Source organism: Notamacropus eugenii, chromosome 1, assembly GCF_028372415.1.
Source record: "Notamacropus eugenii isolate mMacEug1 chromosome 1, mMacEug1.pri_v2, whole genome shotgun sequence".
In the NCBI taxonomy this organism is placed as follows: domain Eukaryota; kingdom Metazoa; phylum Chordata; class Mammalia; order Diprotodontia; family Macropodidae; genus Notamacropus; species Notamacropus eugenii.
In genome coordinates, this window is record NC_092872.1 from 6,090,174 (window position 1) to 6,108,672 (window position 18,499).

The 18,499-nt window shown below is 53.0% G+C and overlaps 3 protein-coding genes across 6 annotated transcripts in view; 2 read left to right on the forward strand and 1 right to left on the reverse strand.

Moving 5' to 3' along the window:
* The first annotated feature begins 202 nt into the window (after positions 1-202).
* GMPPB (GDP-mannose pyrophosphorylase B) lies at positions 203-3,562 on the forward strand. Of its 2 annotated transcripts, XM_072650918.1 has the most exons (10): positions 203-326; positions 421-569; positions 747-827; positions 983-1,031; positions 1,137-1,279; positions 1,606-1,764; positions 1,889-1,967; positions 2,061-2,188; positions 3,006-3,188; positions 3,289-3,562. In XM_072650918.1, the coding sequence occupies exons 2-10, from the start codon at positions 438-440 to the stop codon at positions 3,418-3,420; spliced, it is 1,086 nt and encodes a 361-aa protein (XP_072507019.1). In that variant the 5' UTR covers positions 203-326; positions 421-437; the 3' UTR covers positions 3,421-3,562. The 2 variants fall into 2 exon arrangements, with proteins under 2 accessions (XP_072507019.1, XP_072507029.1); XM_072650928.1 differs by lacking the exon at positions 747-827 and having other exon boundaries at positions 219-326; positions 1,016-1,031.
* Positions 2,255-18,499, reverse strand: part of RNF123 (ring finger protein 123) — a 107,299-nt gene continuing 91,054 nt past the window's right edge. Inside the window, exons 36-40 of one of the 3 annotated variants that reach the window (XM_072650896.1) lie at positions 5,130-5,272; positions 4,501-4,595; positions 4,163-4,248; positions 3,935-4,066; positions 2,255-3,229 (exon numbers count right to left, since the gene is read on the reverse strand). In XM_072650896.1, the coding sequence (XP_072506997.1) occupies positions 3,964-4,066; positions 4,163-4,248; positions 4,501-4,595; positions 5,130-5,272 (427 nt within the window). In that variant the 3' untranslated portion in view covers positions 2,255-3,229; positions 3,935-3,963. Of the gene's footprint in view, positions 3,688-3,710; positions 4,067-4,162; positions 4,249-4,500; positions 4,596-5,129; positions 5,273-18,499 lie in introns of those variants that run through there. The other 2 variants (XM_072650887.1, XM_072650877.1) reach the window with 2 other exon arrangements.
* Positions 8,331-11,845, forward strand: AMIGO3 (adhesion molecule with Ig like domain 3). The gene has a single exon (XM_072650904.1). The coding sequence runs from the start codon at positions 8,948-8,950 to the stop codon at positions 10,463-10,465; it is 1,518 nt and encodes a 505-aa protein (XP_072507005.1). The 5' UTR covers positions 8,331-8,947; the 3' UTR covers positions 10,466-11,845.

Here is an 18,499-nt window from a genome sequence, read left to right on the forward strand (position 1 = left end):
ACTGCCCCGCCTGTCTTCTTCCGCCGTCGCCATGGCGCCTCGGGCGCTCGGGCTGTGATTGGCCACACTGGGAGGGGTGCGGCACGGCGCGCAGTGACGTCACGGCCGTGCCACGTAGGCGCCCGACGATTGGCAGGGAGCCGCCCGGCCGTGGGCGGGCCTGGGCGCCCGGCCCCTCCCCTTCCACTGCGCGGCCGCCTGCGGCCTGTCACCGGCCGGGGGAGGCCTCGGACCGGGGCGGGCGGCTGTGGGCGGGGCCGGGGCCGGGGCTGGAGCCGCAGCCGGAGCCGGAGCCGGAGCCGGAGCCGGAGTCGGAGCCGCGGCCGGTGAGGAGGGGGCGGGGGGCCCGGCAGGGGGAGGGGAGCCCGGCCGAGCCCCGGGGACGACGCCCGCTGAGCCCCGGCCTGGCTCTCCCTCCAGGGCCCTGCGCGGGCGCCATGAAGGCGCTGATCCTGGTGGGCGGCTACGGCACGAGGCTGCGGCCCCTGACCCTGAGCACGCCCAAGCCGCTGGTGGACTTCTGCAACAAGCCCATCCTGCTGCACCAGGTGGAGGCGCTGGTGAAGAAGGTGAGGCCGGGGGCGGGGGCGGGGGACTCTGGGGAGGGGAGGGGGCCCGAGGGGAGGGGGGCTGACCTTGGAGGGGGGGCTGACCCCGGAGGGGGGGGCTGACCCGGGAGCGGGGGGGGGTGGGGGGGGCTGACCCAGGAACGGGGGGGGGGCCCCACCTCGAGCTTCCCTCCCCAGGCAGGAGTGAACCACGTGATCCTGGCTGTGAGCTACATGTCCGAGATGCTGGAGAAGGAGATGAAGGCCCAGGAGCTGCGGGTGAGCAGGGTTGGGGAGCCCGGCCCCCCTGGGTCCCCCGGCGCCCCCAGGACCCGGGTCTGTTTACCCAGGGCGGCTGCGGGAAGGGCAGGGTGGGGTGGAAGGCAGGGACGGCCCCGCGCCCCGCCCTGACCAAGCCTGCCCTGACTTTGCAGCTCGGAATTCGAATCTCCTTGTCCCACGAACAGGAACCTCTGGGAACAGGTGAGTGAGGCAGGCTTGGCGGGAGGCCCGGTGGGAGGCCCTGCGGGGCGGAGGTGCGGCTGGCCCTGGGCCGGACCTGAGCTCTGCTGCCCTGTGTCCCCGCAGCGGGGCCCCTGGCGCTGGCCAGGGAGCTGCTCACGGAGAATTCGGACCCCTTCTTCGTTCTCAACAGTGACATCATCTGCGACTTCCCCTTCGCTGCCATGGCCCAGTTCCATCGGCATCATGGGCAGGAGGGGACCATCGTGGTGAGACATCCCCTGCCCCCCCCAACTCCCCTCCCTGGTAAGGAGTGGGCAGTGATGCCAACCGCCTCCTTACCTTTGCCCTTGCTGGCCAGTCCCTTCCACACCACCAGGCCTCGCCTAGTGACCAGACCATAGAGGCCCTGGTTCTCCCGAAGGGTTCCTGGGCCAACTCCCTTCTGGCTCCAGGTCCTTGGGGAGCTTCCTTCCAGCCTCCCCCATGCATGCCCTTAGCCTGTCTACCTGGACAGAAACCATCAGAGAGGGCATCAAGGACCCAGGGTGGAGAACCTGCCGTGTTAGCATCGTCCCTTTCTTTGCCACTTTAGGTGACCAAAGTGGAGGAGCCCTCCAAGTACGGGGTGGTGGTGAGCGAGGCAGACACGGGCCGCATCCACCGATTTGTGGAGAAGCCCCAGGTCTTTGTGTCCAATAAGATCAATGCTGGCATGTACATCTTTAGTCCCAGTGTGTTACAGCGAATCCAGGTGGGTCTGGGGGGTGGGAGCATGGTGACGGCTCCAGGGAAGGGAGTACCTGGAGTTAGCGTCAGGAGCTCTTTGGGATGCCAGTGGGCATGGGGAAGGGCTGAGCGTCTCTCTACCCCCACAGTTACAGCCCACCTCCATCGAGAAGGAAATCTTCCCTGTGATGGCCAAGGAAGGGCAGCTGTATGCCATGGAGCTCCCGGGTAAATAAGAGGGCTGGGTCCCAGAGAGTGGAGACAGGGCTGGCAGAACTGGGTGGGACTGCCCATTCAGGCTCCCCTTTCTCACAACCTCAGGCTTCTGGATGGACATTGGGCAGCCCAAGGACTTTCTGACAGGGATGTGCCTCTTCCTGCAGTCGCTGAGGCAGACACAGCCTGAGCGGCTCTACTCTGGCCCAGGCATCGTGGGCAACGTGCTGGTGGTGAGTGCGAGGCCTGTCCTTCCTGCCCTTGCCAAGGACTCTGACAGACTTATTCTCCCTTAGGTATAAATGATCCACAAGGCTGAATACATTTTATTATTGAACTCATGGACATTCTGAGGATTCTCCCCCCAGGATCTCTGTTCCTGCTGCTTCTGTATGCCCCACCTTGATCCAGGGCTTCATCACCTCCACTGCTGGGATGATGTGTCTCGCAGTTGTTTCCCTGCCTCTTGTCTCTCTGTTTTCCAGTCCACTGTACGAAACAATCTCATGGCTTATGCACAGATCTGGCCTTTCAGTGACTGAATACAAACTCGTTAGCTGGACATTCAAGGCCTCCACAATGTAGCTCAGCCTACCGTCTTGGCTTTGTTGTACATGGCTTTCCCTTCATGCATTCTGTTTTCCAGCCAGACTGGACTCCTAGCTATGTTCCCCCTCCTCATTTCCGGCCTCTGGACATTTGCCCAGGCCATCCTGGTGCCTTTGCATTCATAAGTCCCTCTAGAGCCCTGCCCTGCAGCACTTAGCTTGGTTCTTGGCTCTCCAAACAGTTTTGTCCTCTGTTGCAGGAGCCTGTTCATGTCTCCTCTCTATCTCCCCTCTGCCTGGCACAAGTTCCTTGAGGGCAGGGGCTGTTAAGTTTTCATCACTCTATCTAAAGTTGAGCACAATACTTAGTAGGCATTTAATAAATGTTTGTTGGAAGGAACGACTCCCCAACGCTGGGTTTGTAGACTTCAGGGAGGTAACCGTGGAGCGAGGAGCCTGCCAGCCCTCAGGACAGCTCTGTGAATGCTTCTCCTCCCCATAGGATCCAAGTGCCAGGATCGGCCAGAACTGTATCATCGGGCCCAATGTCAGTCTGGGCCCCGGCGTGGTGGTGGAGGATGGCGTGTGTATCAAGCGATGCACAGTGCTGCGAGGCGCCCATATCCGTTCTCACTCATGGCTTGATTCTTGTATTGTGGGCTGGAGCTCTCGTGTGGGCCAATGGGTGAGCAAGGGATGTGGGAGGAAGTGGAAGAAGAGCAGGACCTGGGGAGGGGGAAGCTCCTTCCAGAATCCCACCTCTCTCCCCTCCCACCCCCCACCAGGTGCGCATGGAGAACGTGACTGTGCTGGGAGAGGATGTCATCGTAGGCGATGAGCTCTACCTCAATGGGGCCAGTGTGCTGCCCCACAAGTCCATTGGTGAATCAGTGCCCGAGCCTCGAATCATCATGTGAACTGAGGCATTTCTGTGCCTCTAAGGGGAGGGAGCTGGAGCCCCCTCCCCAGCCCCTCACCACAAAGGGAAGGGGAAGGCCCCTGTAAATAGCTCTGTTTATAATGTAAGAGTTTAAACAAAGCTGGAGTTATGTTGTTTAAGTGTGGCTATGTGTGCATTGTGGAATGGGGGCTGTCTCTGCAGCCAGGCCCCTCTGCCTTGGAGTTCATCTAGTACCTCCCCTTACTTGACAGATGGGGAAACAGGACCAGGCCTAGTCCCACACCTAGAAAAAAAGCAGGGCAGGGCTGTATGGAATAATAATTTAATACTCACACCTGTAACTGTCCACTCCCCACCCAGCCCTTTTATAAAGCCAGTACCAGGGAAGGGGACCCCTGTCCTCCCTGCACCAAGCAGCCTCTCCTCCCCCTCCCTCTGGTTTCCTCAGGGCAGGCCCAGGCTGGTGAAGGAGCTGTCCAGAGAGGGAGGCTTCAAAATAGGGATGAGTATGCCCATCCCCCTAGCCTTACCCCTGGGGCCCCCACTCTGAGACAGGGGCCTAAGATGAGGAAGCTGGCTTCTCATAGTCATCCACCCCAGTGATTGTAGCTTTGCAGAAGAAACAGTCTTTGTTGTTCATCAGGTGCTGGTTGATGCAGGCTCTGTGGTGGAGAAAGGGATGGATGGGCAGAGAACCAAGTTTCAGAGTCTTCCTAATGTCCCCCAGCAGCCTAGTCTCCCCCAGACCAGGTACTCACTTGCAAGACTTATGGCCACAGGGCCGGAACACAGCAGAGATGGGGTGGGCATAGCAGATGGGGCACAGGTCCTCCTCACTGGTAGGCTGGGTGGGGGGAGAGAGTCATCAGGGGGACCTTCATGGATACATGTTTCTTCCCAACATATTTCCCATGGGGGAAATGATCTTAGCTCTACAGGGACCTCCAGAGGTAAGCATCTCAGTGCATGCACATGGGCAGATGCCTTATTTGCACAGAAACCCCCCCACCCCCAGGCCTACACAACACTAGACAAGCATGCACACAGTGGCTTAGGGACACAGGAAGACAGGCACAGGTGCGGTGTGTATACTCACCAGGATGGAAGCAGCCGCCTGCTTGGACTCCTCACTCAGATGGCCCAACATCTGATCCACTTTCGCTAATTCCTCCCGGCTGATATAATCAGTGTCTGGGGAGAGTGAAGGTAGATCTTGTCCTGTCTGTACCCCTCCTCTAGCGCTGGTGGTGTCTTATCTTTGGGATGAGGTCCTTACTACCCTAGCTCACAGAAGGGGAAGGCTGCTCTTTTGGGGCCCTGCTTTTGGCATGTGGTGCCCCTCCTATCACCTAGAGAGTCAGAACTTAGCTCTTCAGCTCTGGCCAGTGCCTGCATCATGGGGGCAGAGAGGTGGTGGAGCTGAATCCCTTACCTATTTTCTCCCAGGCACAGTAACCAGATAGCTGAAGAATGGCCTAGGGTTGAGAATAGTGGCCTCCCAAGGCCTGACACATGCAGACCTTCCTTTCTGTACAGTAACCCTAGCTTAGGAAGATGAAGGAAGGCTTATTATCCCTTTTTGATAGTTGAAGACATTGAGATTCTGAAATGTGAGCTGATCTGCCCAAGCCCATCCTCGTGTTGGAGCTGGATTCCAACCCAGGCCTTCTTATTCTTTGCCACACAGCCTTGTAAGAGGAAATCTGTCCTTAGTCCCATACTCACAACTCTGCAGAGAGAAGTGCTTTCTCTCTGGAGGGGATGGTGTGGCCCCAGAGGCTGGGGGCTCTGGCTGGCCTAGGAGGTACTGGATGGAGCGGAGCTGGAAGCATGGGTCCGCTAAGAGCACTTCGGTGGCTCGATTGGCCCTAGTGGGAGGAGACACACATGGTCAGACCACTCATGATGCAGACATACCAACCTATGGCTCCTGCCTACCCCAGATCCTCAGAGATCACTATCTTCTCATTGGAGTTGTTGAGATGAAGGATGGTTGCCACTCCCTCCCGCAGTGTAGCCAGCCATCCCTGGAAAGGGAGCCAGCAGGGCCATCATGAGGACTGGGGGCTGAGCAGGGATGAGCACCCCCAGGGGACAAAGATGAGGATATGCCCTAAGGCAATGAGCACTTGGATCAGAAGTTTGCTTTGGTGAAACCAGAAGAAAAGCTTGGTGAGGCCAGACAGGGAGAAGGAGTGCAGGAGAGCTTGAATCTGGTTCAGCACCAAGCAGCAGACAGCTCCCAGCACCACTCACCTAGGGAGCTGAGGTTGCCTTTCACTCCCCCTCTGTCTGATTTTAGGATTTCAAGTTGGAAGGGACTTGAGAGATCACCTAATCCAACAACCACATTTTAAATGGTAGAAAGTCCCAGAGAAAAGAAAGGACTTGCCCAGGGTCCCACCAAGGCCCCGTGACTCCAGATCCAGGGTTCTTTCTATTCCACCACACTGGCTTTTTAGGAGGCAGTCCAATCTATCCGCCCAACTTATGGTGCCCTTCCAGGAATTAAAAAGCCTGGGGCTTGTTCTTGTCTTTAAGTTTCTGGGAGTCTTCTTCCAGGGCTAAAGACTGATCAATAAGTCTGATGGCAGAGAATTCTCAGGACAGCTCCCAGGTCAGCTGCTTCCTCACATGCCAGCTTCAGCCATCCCTCTCAGACCCACCTGCCAGCCTCTGGTGGTCCCTGTCTCACTCTCCTTGCCACTTGAGTCATGCTAGGCTTTCCTGACACACAACTCACATGCCACACAGTCGTCCTCCTTGCTCAAGTCTTTCCTTCCCCGGGGAATCTTGTACTAGTTAGGGAAAGAACCTGCCTTCCCATTTCAATACCTGGACTCAGAAACCCATTCTATGACAAAAACACAGAAGGAAAACTGAGGCCTCTGTTGCCCAGCACCTCCTGAGGTTTGCTGGGAGGGCAGAGGCTGCTTTTTGCCACTTTTTAGATCCCTAGCACTCAGCACAGTGGCTGGCACACAGTGCATACTTAATAAAGGTTTATTGCCTGACTAGCAGGAAGCAGTGTCAGGAACAGGCATCTTTCAAAGGATAAAAACAATAGAGAATATTAGAAAGACCTCCATGCCTTCATGTGTGTGAGGGGCCATCAGGGCTAGAGGCCTGTGGACACACCTGGGAGCACTGGGTCACAGAGGCAGATTTTGTTTTAACATGAAGAAGAATTTCCCAACATAGAATGGGGTGGCTGGAGAGCTGAGTTCTCATTAACATACCTGTGGAGGCTGTACCAGTATTACCGGGGAGGTCCTTTCTAATTCTGACAATCTGTGCTCCCATAGCACCAGAAAGTTGGACCCTGTTGTCCTAACTCCAAGGGTTCCTCTTTTCCAGCCTGTAAGCCCTTCATTCTCTACCTCTGTGCTAAATAAGACCTCACCCCCAAACAGACCCTGAAGCCTTCCAATCTGCACTAGCAATTCCTTCAGGATTCAGTGGACAAAGAGCTGAGTGGAGGAGACCTGTGGGTCAGCAGGTCAGCAGCCCAATAACACATCAGGACATACCCTTTGATTTCAAACAAGGCAACCACCAAATATCCTTCCTGACCTCTCCCAGTGTTCCTGGGATATACCCCTCACTGCCACACTGAATTATACATGGAATAAAGCCATGTTTTAGAGGAGAGGTGGCCTGAGGGCAGACTGACGGCTCCAGGCATAAGGAGTCTGGAAGGAGGTGGCCTTCCCTCAAACTCGAGGAAGCTCAAGGGCCAGTGGCACCTGGGTCACTGTCCTTGGCAGCAGTGTGTGTGGGGAGAGGGGGGAAGGAGAAGGTAAATCCAGCAAGAAGGTGTGACCTACAGAATGTCTTCGAATCCTTTCACCTAGAAGTGAGATGGAGGACACTGAAGACAATTCTGGGAGAATTCAGGCCGAGGCAGCCCTAGCTCTAGGATCCCTGGGAAATGGCCCAGGCATCCCAGCCTTACACTATCCCAGATTCTTTTCTTAGGGAAGGACTGACTTCACATCCATCAGAGCAAGGAGCAAGTAAAAGGGAATGGGGCCTCACAATCCTCTCTGCACCCCAAGGGAGGCAAGGATGAGGTGTTCACATCACATGCTTGCTAAGGATCACAGTGATGCCCAGACCTCTCCAAGCCAAGAATCCCCTCCACAGCCTCCTGGACAAGGACACTGGGGATGGGCCACTAATTAATAACGCAGCCCACCCTGGCTACTCCAGCATTTTCAGGCAGCTGTCCTCTGGGCTGTGCAGAACAAGTCTCTTCCACGTGACAACAGCCCCTCCCTCCTTCGAATGCTCGAACCTTCTCTCCTCCAGGCTGCCTCCAAGCCCTATAACTGCTCCTTCTAAGACTGGCAGCCTGGTCTAGTGGGAAACATGATAGATTTGGACTTATAAGAGCTGGTGTAAGATCTCAGGTCCACAACTTACTGGCCATCTGGCTTGACCAAGTTGTCGCCCCTCTAAGCTTCACTCCCTTCCCTCATTTCCCTAAAATACACGGTAATGCTCCCATCACCCAGGGGCTGTTTTGTGGCAGATCGAATGAAATCATGTACATAAAGCAATTTCTCAATCCTAATTAAATATTATGGAAATGTTCATAATGATCACCAGCCTGAGCACCCTCCAGACACACTCCGCCAGTGTGGTGCCCAGAAATGGACGCAATACTCTCCACGGGCTTTGATCCTTTCCTTCTTTCTCCTCTACCATCTCTCTTCCACAAAAAGCAGTCAAAGACAAAACACTATCCTAGGAAAGGAGGATGGCGGGCTCGGTCCCTGGGAGCCATGTGGGTGCATGCTGTCCTCTGGTGGTCAGCCGGAAATAGCAAGCCATTCATTAATTCCCCGGGCATCCTCCTCCTCCTCTTCTTCCTTCCCCTCCCCTCCCCTCCCAAGGACCAATCGGCGGGCTGGTAGCCCCACCCCCTCACCCTACCCAGCTCCCAGCTGGGCCACCAGTGTAAATACCAACAGACTGAGCAAGCCAGAGACAGCCAGAGACAGCAAGGAGCAGGAACTAAGACGTCTGAGAACTAAGTCCGGGGCGTGGGAGCAAGGATCACACCCTGCACCCACCAGCTGGGGTTGGTCCTGCCTGGAGAGGGGGCAGCTGGCCAGGAGGTGAGGCCAAGGGGCTGGCTGGACCAGACGGTTAAGCTGGCATGATGCTGGGGGACGGGGTGGGGGCCATTCCCTTGTGTGAAGGCTGAGCTCAGTCGCTCCTGGCTGGGGATGGGATGGCACTGTCCAGTGCTGGGTACACTTGGCTGAGGGAGCAGCTGGTGTCCCTTTGATGCCTGAGTTTGCCCCAAGCTATTGCCCTTTTCCTGGCCTTTCTGGGTCCGACAAGCACATCGAGCTTGCTAGAGTCCCTTCCTACCCAGGACAGGGAATTTTGTTCCCAACTTGTGGAAGCCTGTGCCTAGAGAACTTGTTTCCCTTCCCACTTCAAAGTCTGCCAGGAACCCCTTCGGACAACTCGTGGGGTGGGGGTGGGATCTGCTGTCCAGGGGGCTGGCTGCCATCCATCCCCACCCCACCATGGCATCTCTGATATCGGTCTGTATGCTGTGGCTGTGGCTGGGGAAGCTGCCTCTGCCTGAAGCAGGCACGCATAGTGCCCCAGACAACATGTCCCACGTCCTCCACCATTGCCCAAAGGTGTGCATCTGTGCATCAGACCTACTGAGCTGTTCCAACCGACACCTCCATGTTGTGCCTGTGCCTCTACCTGCCATGACCACAGTGCTGGACCTTAGCTACAACGTCCTCCCCCACCTCCACCCTGGTTGGCTGGCTGCCTTGCCCCGCCTGCACATCCTTCGCCTGGCCCATAATCAGCTGAGGAGTCTGAGCCGGGGCACTTTCCACAATGCTAGTGGACTCCGCCGTCTTGACCTGTCCTCCAATGGCCTATACGTTGTGGGCCACCATGACTTTGAGGGGCTCACAGGGTTGGAGGAGCTGCTGCTCTACAACAACCACATTGGCTTTGTGGACCACAGTGCCTTCCGGGGGTTGGGGAGACTCAGTCGGCTCTACTTGAGCTGCAACCGTCTCACCACATTCTCCTTCCATGACCTGCATGGACTCAGCCCTGGGCAGCTTCGGGTCCTGGACCTCTCCACCAACCGGCTGGCCAGCATCCCCGTAAACGAGGTGGTCACCCTTCCTGCCTTCATCAAGAATGGTCTTTACCTGCACAACAATCCTATCCGCTGTGGCTGTAACCTCTATCACATGCTGCTCCGCTGGAGACAGCGCGGCTTCAGTTCTGTTTGTGACTATCTCGAGGAACATGTCTGCATCGCTTTTGATGTGCCCTCCTCTCGAGTGCGATTTTTTACTCACAGCAAAGTCTTTGAGAACTGTTCCTCACCAGCCCCTAGCCTAGAGCAGTCAGACGTTCACCTGGAGGTGCAAGCAGGCCAGCCACTGCTCATCCACTGCGATGCAAGTGCCCCGGCAGCCCGATATGCATGGGTCTCCCCAAGCAATGAGCTCCTTGTGTTCCCAGGCAACAAAGACAATACCATCCGGGTGATGAGTAACGGCAGCCTGTCCATCAAAGAGGCCCAGCCCAGTCACACTGGTGTCTTCGTGTGCCTGGCAGCTGGGAGTCGCCTCCACCACAACCAAACACATGAATACAACGTCACTGTCCGTTATCCGCCGCATGAATCTGAATCCTTCAACACGGGCCTCACCACCCTGCTGGGCTGTGTGGTCAGCCTCATCCTGGTTTTGCTCTATCTCTTCCTCACTCCCTGCACCTGCTGTTGCCGCTGCTGCCGTCCTGTGCCCCTCGTGCCACCCCAGGAGTGCAGCGCCCAATCCTCCATCCTGAGCTCCACCCCACCTGCTGCTGATGGACCTGGTCGCAAAGCCAGCACCCACAAACATGTCGTCTTCCTGGAGCCAGTCAAAGAAGGCCAGAATGGCAGAGTTAAATTGGCCGTCAGCGAAGACTTTGACCTTAGGAACCCTAAAATCCTGCAGGTCAAATCGGACTCAGAATCCATCAGCTCCATGTTTTCTGACACACCCATCATGTCATAGTGATGACCGGGCAGTCGTGGGTGTTGGGGGAGGCCTGGGGCAGGCAAGGTCCTCCAGATGGATGGGCCACACCTGGGTCGGAGGACCACATATATCCCTAGTGTCGGGTTTTCCTCTTTCTAGATCAATACCTCTGCTGCTCCATCTGTCAGCTTTGCCTGCATCCCATCCCCTCCTATCCATTAAACACAACTTAAACTTGCCGGAAATAGGGCCATTAGTAGCAGCTGACAACATACTCAATTTCTTGTTGGGACCAGCCCAAAGGGAGGGAGGACGGGGAAAGAAAGAATAGAACGTGGCCCAGGGTCCTCTACCTGCCAAAGCAGGGGCATCCCTCTAAGTGGGGAGGGTGTGTTGGCAGGCTTCAGGGAAAAAGCCAGAAGACAAGGCGACCCACTGTTTCCCAGAGTGCAAGGCTAGACAGGTTGGCCCAGCATGGGGAGGAATCGTCCCAGGGGCCATCTGGCTTGTTTGAGGGCTAAGCTTCTCCTAGCTGGAACTCTTCTGCCCCTCACCCAACCCCCAGAATCTTCTATCCAACACACAGAAGAAGCAATCCCTGCTCCCAAACTCTGGGGGCTGGAGCTGATTTAAGCAGTTCCCCATTTGCCAGGATGCCTCCAGGCTCCCGAGGTCAGTCCCTCCCCTGCAGCTACAAAACAAACAAGCAAACGAACCTTCCTGGCTAAAAAGAAATCCTTCCACCACATTAGGGGCTGGAACTCAAGTCTGTACAGACTCAGTCTGAGTTCCTGACCCCAACCCTGACCCCCGGAGAGATCCTCTCTCATAGACCTGGGCCCCCAGGAAGCTTCAGCACCACTTACTGCCCCTCCAGGAGGGGAATGTTTTCCTCTTAAGAACTATCTTTCTGCTTTTTACAGCAGTTAATACCTAGACTAGCTCACATTGCAAGAGACACAGTTCAGGAAAGGAAGGGCCTCTCAGAAGAAATAGAATAGCTGAATAAGGGAAGCAATGTGAACATTTCTGGGCCCTGACTGCCCAGGAATGTATCTACCAGGGAAGAATCCGCCTCCAGACGGACCCAAGGAGGGTCAGCAGTCTCGAGTCTTCCTCAAAGCTGATTCTGCCTTAGACTTTCCCCTGCTCCCCTCGGGACTAGTCCTGGAACTGAAAGGGAGGAGGGTCAGGCCTGACAGGGAAGTAGATAAGCCCCTCCCCTCGTCAAAACTTGGTGTGGTCCTCTGAGAACAACCTTCCCGAGAAGAGGAAATTTGGTTAGTGTTGCTGAAGATCCTGGCAGCTGGATGAGAATCCCTGAGCTAATACTCCCATGATTACCCTGCTCCACGTCTCCATGCAGCAGTCCTTGGTAGTTGTGCAATTATTTAATAAAGGCCCCAAGGACAGTCACCCATGTAGCCTCTTCATTCGCCACAAAGTCAACTTGAATTAAAAAGGCCTATTTTTCTAAATTTCTAGTCTGAACATCTTTCCTCCCATCATCTTTGGGGGGCTAGTTGAGGGCCCCCCTTTCCTCCTGCCTGTATTTGCCTGGTTCAAGGCCCAAGCATCTACTGTCTGAGACGGAAAATCTAGATTTGGGTGTTGGGTGGGTGGGTGCTATCCTCAGAGCATCAGCTGAAGGCCCCTAGCTTTGCCTCTTAGAGTGTTCTGATCACTCCTCACCAAGAGAGCTCTGCCTCATATGGATTGGACTCATTCTGATACATTCTTGTAGAAAAGCAGTTTATACTTGAGTCCAAATATCAAAGGGAAAGTTATGGTCTGTGTTCTGGTGAGAGCCATTTCCTTCTCCTTGCCCCTGGGGTTCAGTCACAGTCCCTGAAAAGTTCACGTATGACACTAACTGCTCAAATCCCTGCCTTGAGCACTGCTAAGACAAGTTGAGAGGCAGAAGTTGCTGGTTCTGGACGCTGTCACTTTTATTATCCTAGGCAAACCCACTGAATGGCCCTCGGCAAGTAATTTACTTTCTCTGGTCCTTAATTTTCCCATTTGTAATGTGGGGAGATTATATCCTGTTCCTCAGTATAAAATACAAGAAGTTCAGCAGAAGTCCTGGGAGGTGGGAAAGGGCCAGGTAAATCCTGAGATTGCTACAGATTTTCTAAGGACCTAAAACCTGCTGTCTTGGAGTTAGTCAGTAGACATGCCCACCTTGTGGTCTGCCACTAACGCTACTTATCACCTGCATGAGCTGTTATAATAATAACACATATCCCTAGCTTGGCCTATTTTGAGTTTTGCTCTCCCTTCCCATCACTCCTTTGCCCTGGTCAGGAGGTAGGCTAACCTCTTGGCCTCCGATGCCTCTGAGCATGAGTGAGGTGGAACAAAGCCCCCTCCCCTCAGTGGATCTGGGGTCTGAAAATTTGGGTTCCAACACTAGCTCACCATGTGATTCGTTATCCATGTGATCACAAGCAGATCCTTTCCCATTCTGGGCTTCAGGCTTTCAATAAAATAAGTGGTTGAATGACATGCCCTCAAAGGTCTCTTCCAGCTCTAAATCCAATGATCACATGATTTTAGCCCAATCTGCTGTTGTTGCTTAGTCATTTTCAGTTGTGCCAAACTCCCGATGACCCCACTGGGACTTTCTTGGCAAAGATACTTGGAGCGGATTGCCATTACTTTCTCCAGTTCATTTCACAGATGAGGAAAGCAGGGTTAAGTGACTCATCCAGAGTCACACAGCTAGGCCAGACATGAACTGTTCTCACCATGTCTACAGTCTGTCCAGCCCAAGGGACAGCCTGCCCCTGTTCCTACATCTACCACAGCCAGTCAGAAGCTCCCGCTTTAAGACCTCCTCCTCCCTTACCCTAGATCTAGGCCTGTCCACCTGGTCAGAACGAAACTAGGTTTTAATGAGCTTAATAGGACACAATTAGGGTAATGATGACGCATCTACACATACATTATATTAATATGTGTATGTGTGTGTGCATGTGTGTATATTCCAGACTATTATTAAACAAAGGGCTGTAGGATTTAATGCTGCAAGAGACTTTAATGTCACCTAATCAGAGGATGTCACAGATATGGAAAATTAGGCACAGGAAAGGGAAGTGACATGTTCAAAATCACACAGGTGGTGAGAACAGTGCTAAGCCTAGAACCCAGGTCTCCCAGCCTCCAGAGGCAGTGCACTCTCCTCTAGAACATAACTCCCAAAGAACTTGTCCTCCTCCCTCCCCCAAGGCATCTCTGTCCATCTCTAGTGATTTCCATCCAAACAACAGGGATGGACATCACATTGCAGGCATCCTCTCAGATAAGTTCAGAAAGCCCCTGAATTGGCTCTTGACATACATGGTGAAGAAATCCTTCTAGGGAATTCTGCCTCATAGTTTCCCCTCCCTCCCCTAGCTATCTTAAGGCACGTCCATGTGAGCTGTTCTCTGGCGCCTGAAAGCTCCCAGTTGGAGCAGTCTCAGTGTCACTCTTCTGTTTCTCTGCTAAGACTCTGGGGTAGAGGCTGGAACCCCAGAGAGCAGGAGACACCCAGGTCAGAGGGAGGGTGCCAGACATGGTCACAGAAACCATTCAGCAGGCATTGTGCCCACCCTCCCTCCTAATGGGGAAGGAAGAAAGAAAGCCAATGATGGCCAGAGCCCCAGGTGCCCAGTGCAGGGCCCGACGCAAGTTGCTTATCTCCTCTGGACATCAGTTTTCCTGTCTATGAGGTTTGTGGGATAGGGGGAGCCTTGGGAGATAAGAAGGGGTACGGAAGTCCATGGGATTATTAGAGATTCTCTACAGGATCAGACCTGACACCTGGGGCTAAGCCAGAAGATGAGGTGCTCACCACCAAAGGCCAGGGGAGCCTAGTAGAAGAGTGTTCAACACTAAGGGAAATTTTAGGAACACAGATGGGAAACATTTTAAAAAGACACAGAGTCTAGCTGCTTCCATATCTGTCTACCTTCTGTCTGTCAACTGTCCAGACTAAGGAAAAGCTGACCCATCCATGATACCCACAGTTTAAGGTAGATAGTATAAGGAGGGGAAAATATGACTGAAACACAAAAATACAGAATATATTCCAAAGCGAAAGACAAGAGTTTTCAGGCTATCGCTGCCAATTCAAAGGAACACGGTATTTAAAGCAGACGGTGACCTGCAGGGCGCTGCAGGAGGCTAAATGATTGGCCCAACATTTTAATGGCTCTCAGCGTCAGACTCTTCATGACCCATCTAGGATATTCCTGGCAAAAGATATTGGAGTGCTTTGCCATTTCCTTCCCCAGCTCATTTTACAGATGAGGTAACTGAGGAAAAGCAGGGTTAAGTGACTTGGCCAGAGTCACATAGTTCAGAAGTGTCTGAGACCAGATTTGAACTCATAAAGACAAGTCTTCCAGACTCCAGGTCCCACACTCTTAAGCCACTGTGTGCCACCTAGTCAGAATTTGAACCCAAGTCTTCTGGTTTCAAATCCAGAAGTTCTCCACTATCCCAAAGTGCCTTTCATTGAAAACAGACAACTAAGGGCTGGCAGGATCACAGGAATGTGTTTTGTGACCAGTACGGGAGACAAAGATGGATTTAAAGAGGTGAGAAACCTCAGACCTCCACATAGTCACGTCTCCTAGAAAGTAAGGAAAGGAAACTGTATCTGCTCTTAGTTTAAGGGGAGGTGGGTCTTTAGTACTGGAGAAGGAAATGGCAAACTGCTACGGTATCTTTGCCAAGAAAACTCCACATGGGGTCATCAAGAGTCAGACATGACTAAACAAGGCCTTGAGTACACATAAAAGGATGACTTTTCCATTGATATCTGGCAGATTTCCAGGCCCCAGAAGAGTCTCCACTTATCCAATACTTCTCTTTCCTTGGGAAAAGGAGCCTGAACTCCCTCCTGCCTGGAGGATTCAGGAGAGAGGAAGTGAGTTTTCCAGGCCCCTGCTATTGCCAGGGGAACATATTGCCTCCCACTTGAAGCTTTTAAATGTCAGGTGTTACCCAAATACCAAGCATTATTAATCATTTAAAAACCACCCAACGAAATATGGTCACAACCAAGCATCCTGGTGGGAGTGTACTGGACTGAGAGCCAGAAGAATCAGGTTCCAGCTCAATATTCTGCATCTAGCAAACTTAGTGACCTCTCTGTGCCTCACTTCTTCCACTATGCTTCTGCTTCCCAATGGATGTGATCAGAAAATACATATGGAGTACCATGAGTTCCTTGGAATTAAGTAGTTCTAAATGGGTGATTACAGAACAGCAACATAACAGCAGTGTCACCCTCCCTTGGGCTGGGCTGGGGACCCACAGGAACTCAGGCTAGTGCCTCCCACCTTTGGGGAGGTCAGGTCAGACACTGCTAAAGGACACAGGGTCAATAGCAGTTCTTGTGCCTCCAAGGTTCCCTAGGTCTCTGCAGCAGAACAGACCTTCCTGGCCCTCGCCCTGGCCTGTGCACTGACAGGCAGAGCTCTGAAAATTTAATGAGGGTCCCTAAGGGATGCAGCAGGCTCTCTGCAGCACTGCCCAGATCCAAGGTCTGAGTGCCCCAGGCAATAGATTGAGTGCCAAGAGCACAGTTGAGAGGATACGTAGTAGTGCTAGTGAGGGCTAGGACAGGATTACCCTTCCCTTATAGTTGAGGAAAAGTGGATGTTCCTACTTCACTACCTGTGTACTATTTGTGAGGTGAGCCCTGAAGGTCAGGAGCCAATTTGTGAGTAATTTGTATCCTAGAACAAATAGGTTATGGGCAGGTTTAATTGGTTCTTTGGAGAATCATATTTTCAAGGTGTGCAAATGGACTGAAAGCTGAACCCTGGGAAGGAAGAGCAAGTGACTCAGGAAAACAGGAGCACGGAATCCAGGAGAGGCTGGCAGCCATGAAGAGACAGGGCAAGGCCAGGCTCAGAAATGACTTCGATGGGCAAAGGGGGAGTACTCAGCCAAACCGTCTTGGCAATTAGGGGCAGATCAGGGACACTTGGGAGAAGATTCGCAGGCTTTTAAAACTAAAGTCTTTGGCTCTGTTTTATCATACTCTTTCCCCTTAAAATCCTTTTTGAAAATTTTTGGAAACTAAGGGAAAGAAAGGGCTTATCTTCACCCAAGTCAAGAATTTTGGGGGCCTTGAAGAGCCTCGGGGTTATCCTACAGAGGAAGAAAGTAAGGCTCACAGTGATACCGCTCCTAAGTGGCACTCCCCGTTCTGGGCTCTTTCTACCATAAAGCACCATCTGGGATGAAGTGTGAGTCCTGTCCCCCTTCCTATAACTTGGATGGTGTCTAAGTGTCTTCCAACTCTAAATCCCATGACCACTGTTCAGGCCCTCAAAGAGGCCTGACCAGCCTGAATCAGCCCCTGGTGCTAGTGGGAGCCTGAGACAACACAACAGCTATTGCCCCTCTGGAGATAAGACATCCACAGTTATTCATCTTCCAGTCAGAAGGACTTGGTTGGCCCTGGGAACTGCCCCTGCTTCTACCTCCTACTGCCTTTCAAGGGCATCTCTATCTACACTTTGTGTTTGGCAGTACTTCTGACAGAAACCCTCCCCTCTCCCCTTGCCCCCTTCAGTGGAGTCACTAACACCTCTGCACTCAGATCCATGGAAGGTCACACATCTCAAAATGTCTTGGCCTAAGACTTAAATATCTGTTCCCAAAGATCTGATCGCTGGAACTAGAATAAGGCAGGAGTCCACAAATGTTTGTTGAGTGAATGAGTGAAAGAATACACAAATGCATGAATGCCCCCTCTGTAACAAAACCACAGCCTGGGAAGCCATCCAGGCACTCTCAGCAGAAAGGGAAAGCTTACCTGTATCACTGAGATATGTGACCATGGGGAGATTTCTTACTTAGCCTTATTCACCGAATGGGCATTGCCTCGGTCCAACTGAGACCTGGTAGACCTTAGCTTAAAAAGGCCACTACATCTGGAGCCATCCCCAGTCATTCTGATCTGTAGCTGGGTTCCAGAGGTGAAAGTGAGGTTGGGGATCTTGCATAGCCCTGCCTCACTTAAATCGAATTCACTTGTATGTCACGGCATCCCCTCCCTGATGTCATGGAATGAAGGACAAACAGTAACAATGGGACCATGGAAGGACCTTGGGGATAAGCTGATCTGCCCCTCCCAGGTCACACAGCAAGCCTGTGACAGCTCTGACTCCATATCCAGTGCCCTGAGCAGATGAAAAGCACTTCACCCCCTTTCCTCACTGAATGTATGTACATGCACGTGCTTGTGGGCAAGCAGCTTCTTCTACACTTGGGGAGTCCCTGGGTCATCAACAACACAGAGTAAAGGCACAGCTGGAACAAGGAAGCCATGAGCCTGAGGCCCAAACAGACGGCAGACCTGCTCATCTCTGATCTGATGCTGCCGAAGGCACATCTCTTATGGAGGGAGAGGAATCTCAGAATTTGGGGCTGTGATGGGCCTGCCATCTTATACACGCAAAGACTGAGCCCCAAAGGGGTGAAATGTCCTAATGGCCAATGGCACACAGTGAGGTACGTGAAAAAGCTGCAAGTCTTTTGACTCCAAATTGAGGAGTCCTGCCTAATAAAAAAGGATAAGATTTACATAAGATTACATAATAACATACTAAGAATTACACTTTAAAGTTTGCAAAGCCATTCCCATATTTTATCTCACTTAATCCCCACAAAAGTTCTGAGGTGGGTATTATTATCCTCATGTTACAAATGAGAAAACTAAGGCTAAAGATTAAGTGACTTTCCCAGGGTCAAACAGGTAGAAAATGTCTGAGGCAGCACGTGAAACTCAAATCTTCCGGCTCCCCAAGTCTAGCCCCTTCTCTAGGTCCCTATATGGTTCAGCCCAGCATCCACCGCTCTCTGGCATGGATCATTAGTGGACCAAAGATGGGTTGGTTTGGAGCGGGGAGGCATGAGTCTCTCCACTCTAGCGCATTTCTCTATATCAAACAACATTCCATGTGCCACATGCAAATAAGGGGCCCTTCTGGTTCACAAAGCCCAGTTCACAGCCAAAACCAGAATCACCCAACACTACCTGTGGTCATTCAGTGTTGCCCGTGG

Excerpts from the sequence above, each read along its gene's own strand:
- GMPPB (XM_072650918.1), top strand. The coding sequence starts at position 438 with ATGAAGGCGCTGATCCTGGTGGGCGGCTACGGCACGAGGCTGCGGCCC. Across the intron at positions 1,765-1,888 it reads GTGTGTTACAGCGAATCCAG|TTACAGCCCACCTCCATCGA; the intron begins GTGGGTCTGGGG and ends CTACCCCCACAG. Across the intron at positions 1,968-2,060 it reads GTATGCCATGGAGCTCCCGG|GCTTCTGGATGGACATTGGG; the intron begins GTAAATAAGAGG and ends TCACAACCTCAG.
- AMIGO3 (XM_072650904.1), top strand. The coding sequence starts at position 8,948 with ATGGCATCTCTGATATCGGTCTGTATGCTGTGGCTGTGGCTGGGGAAG.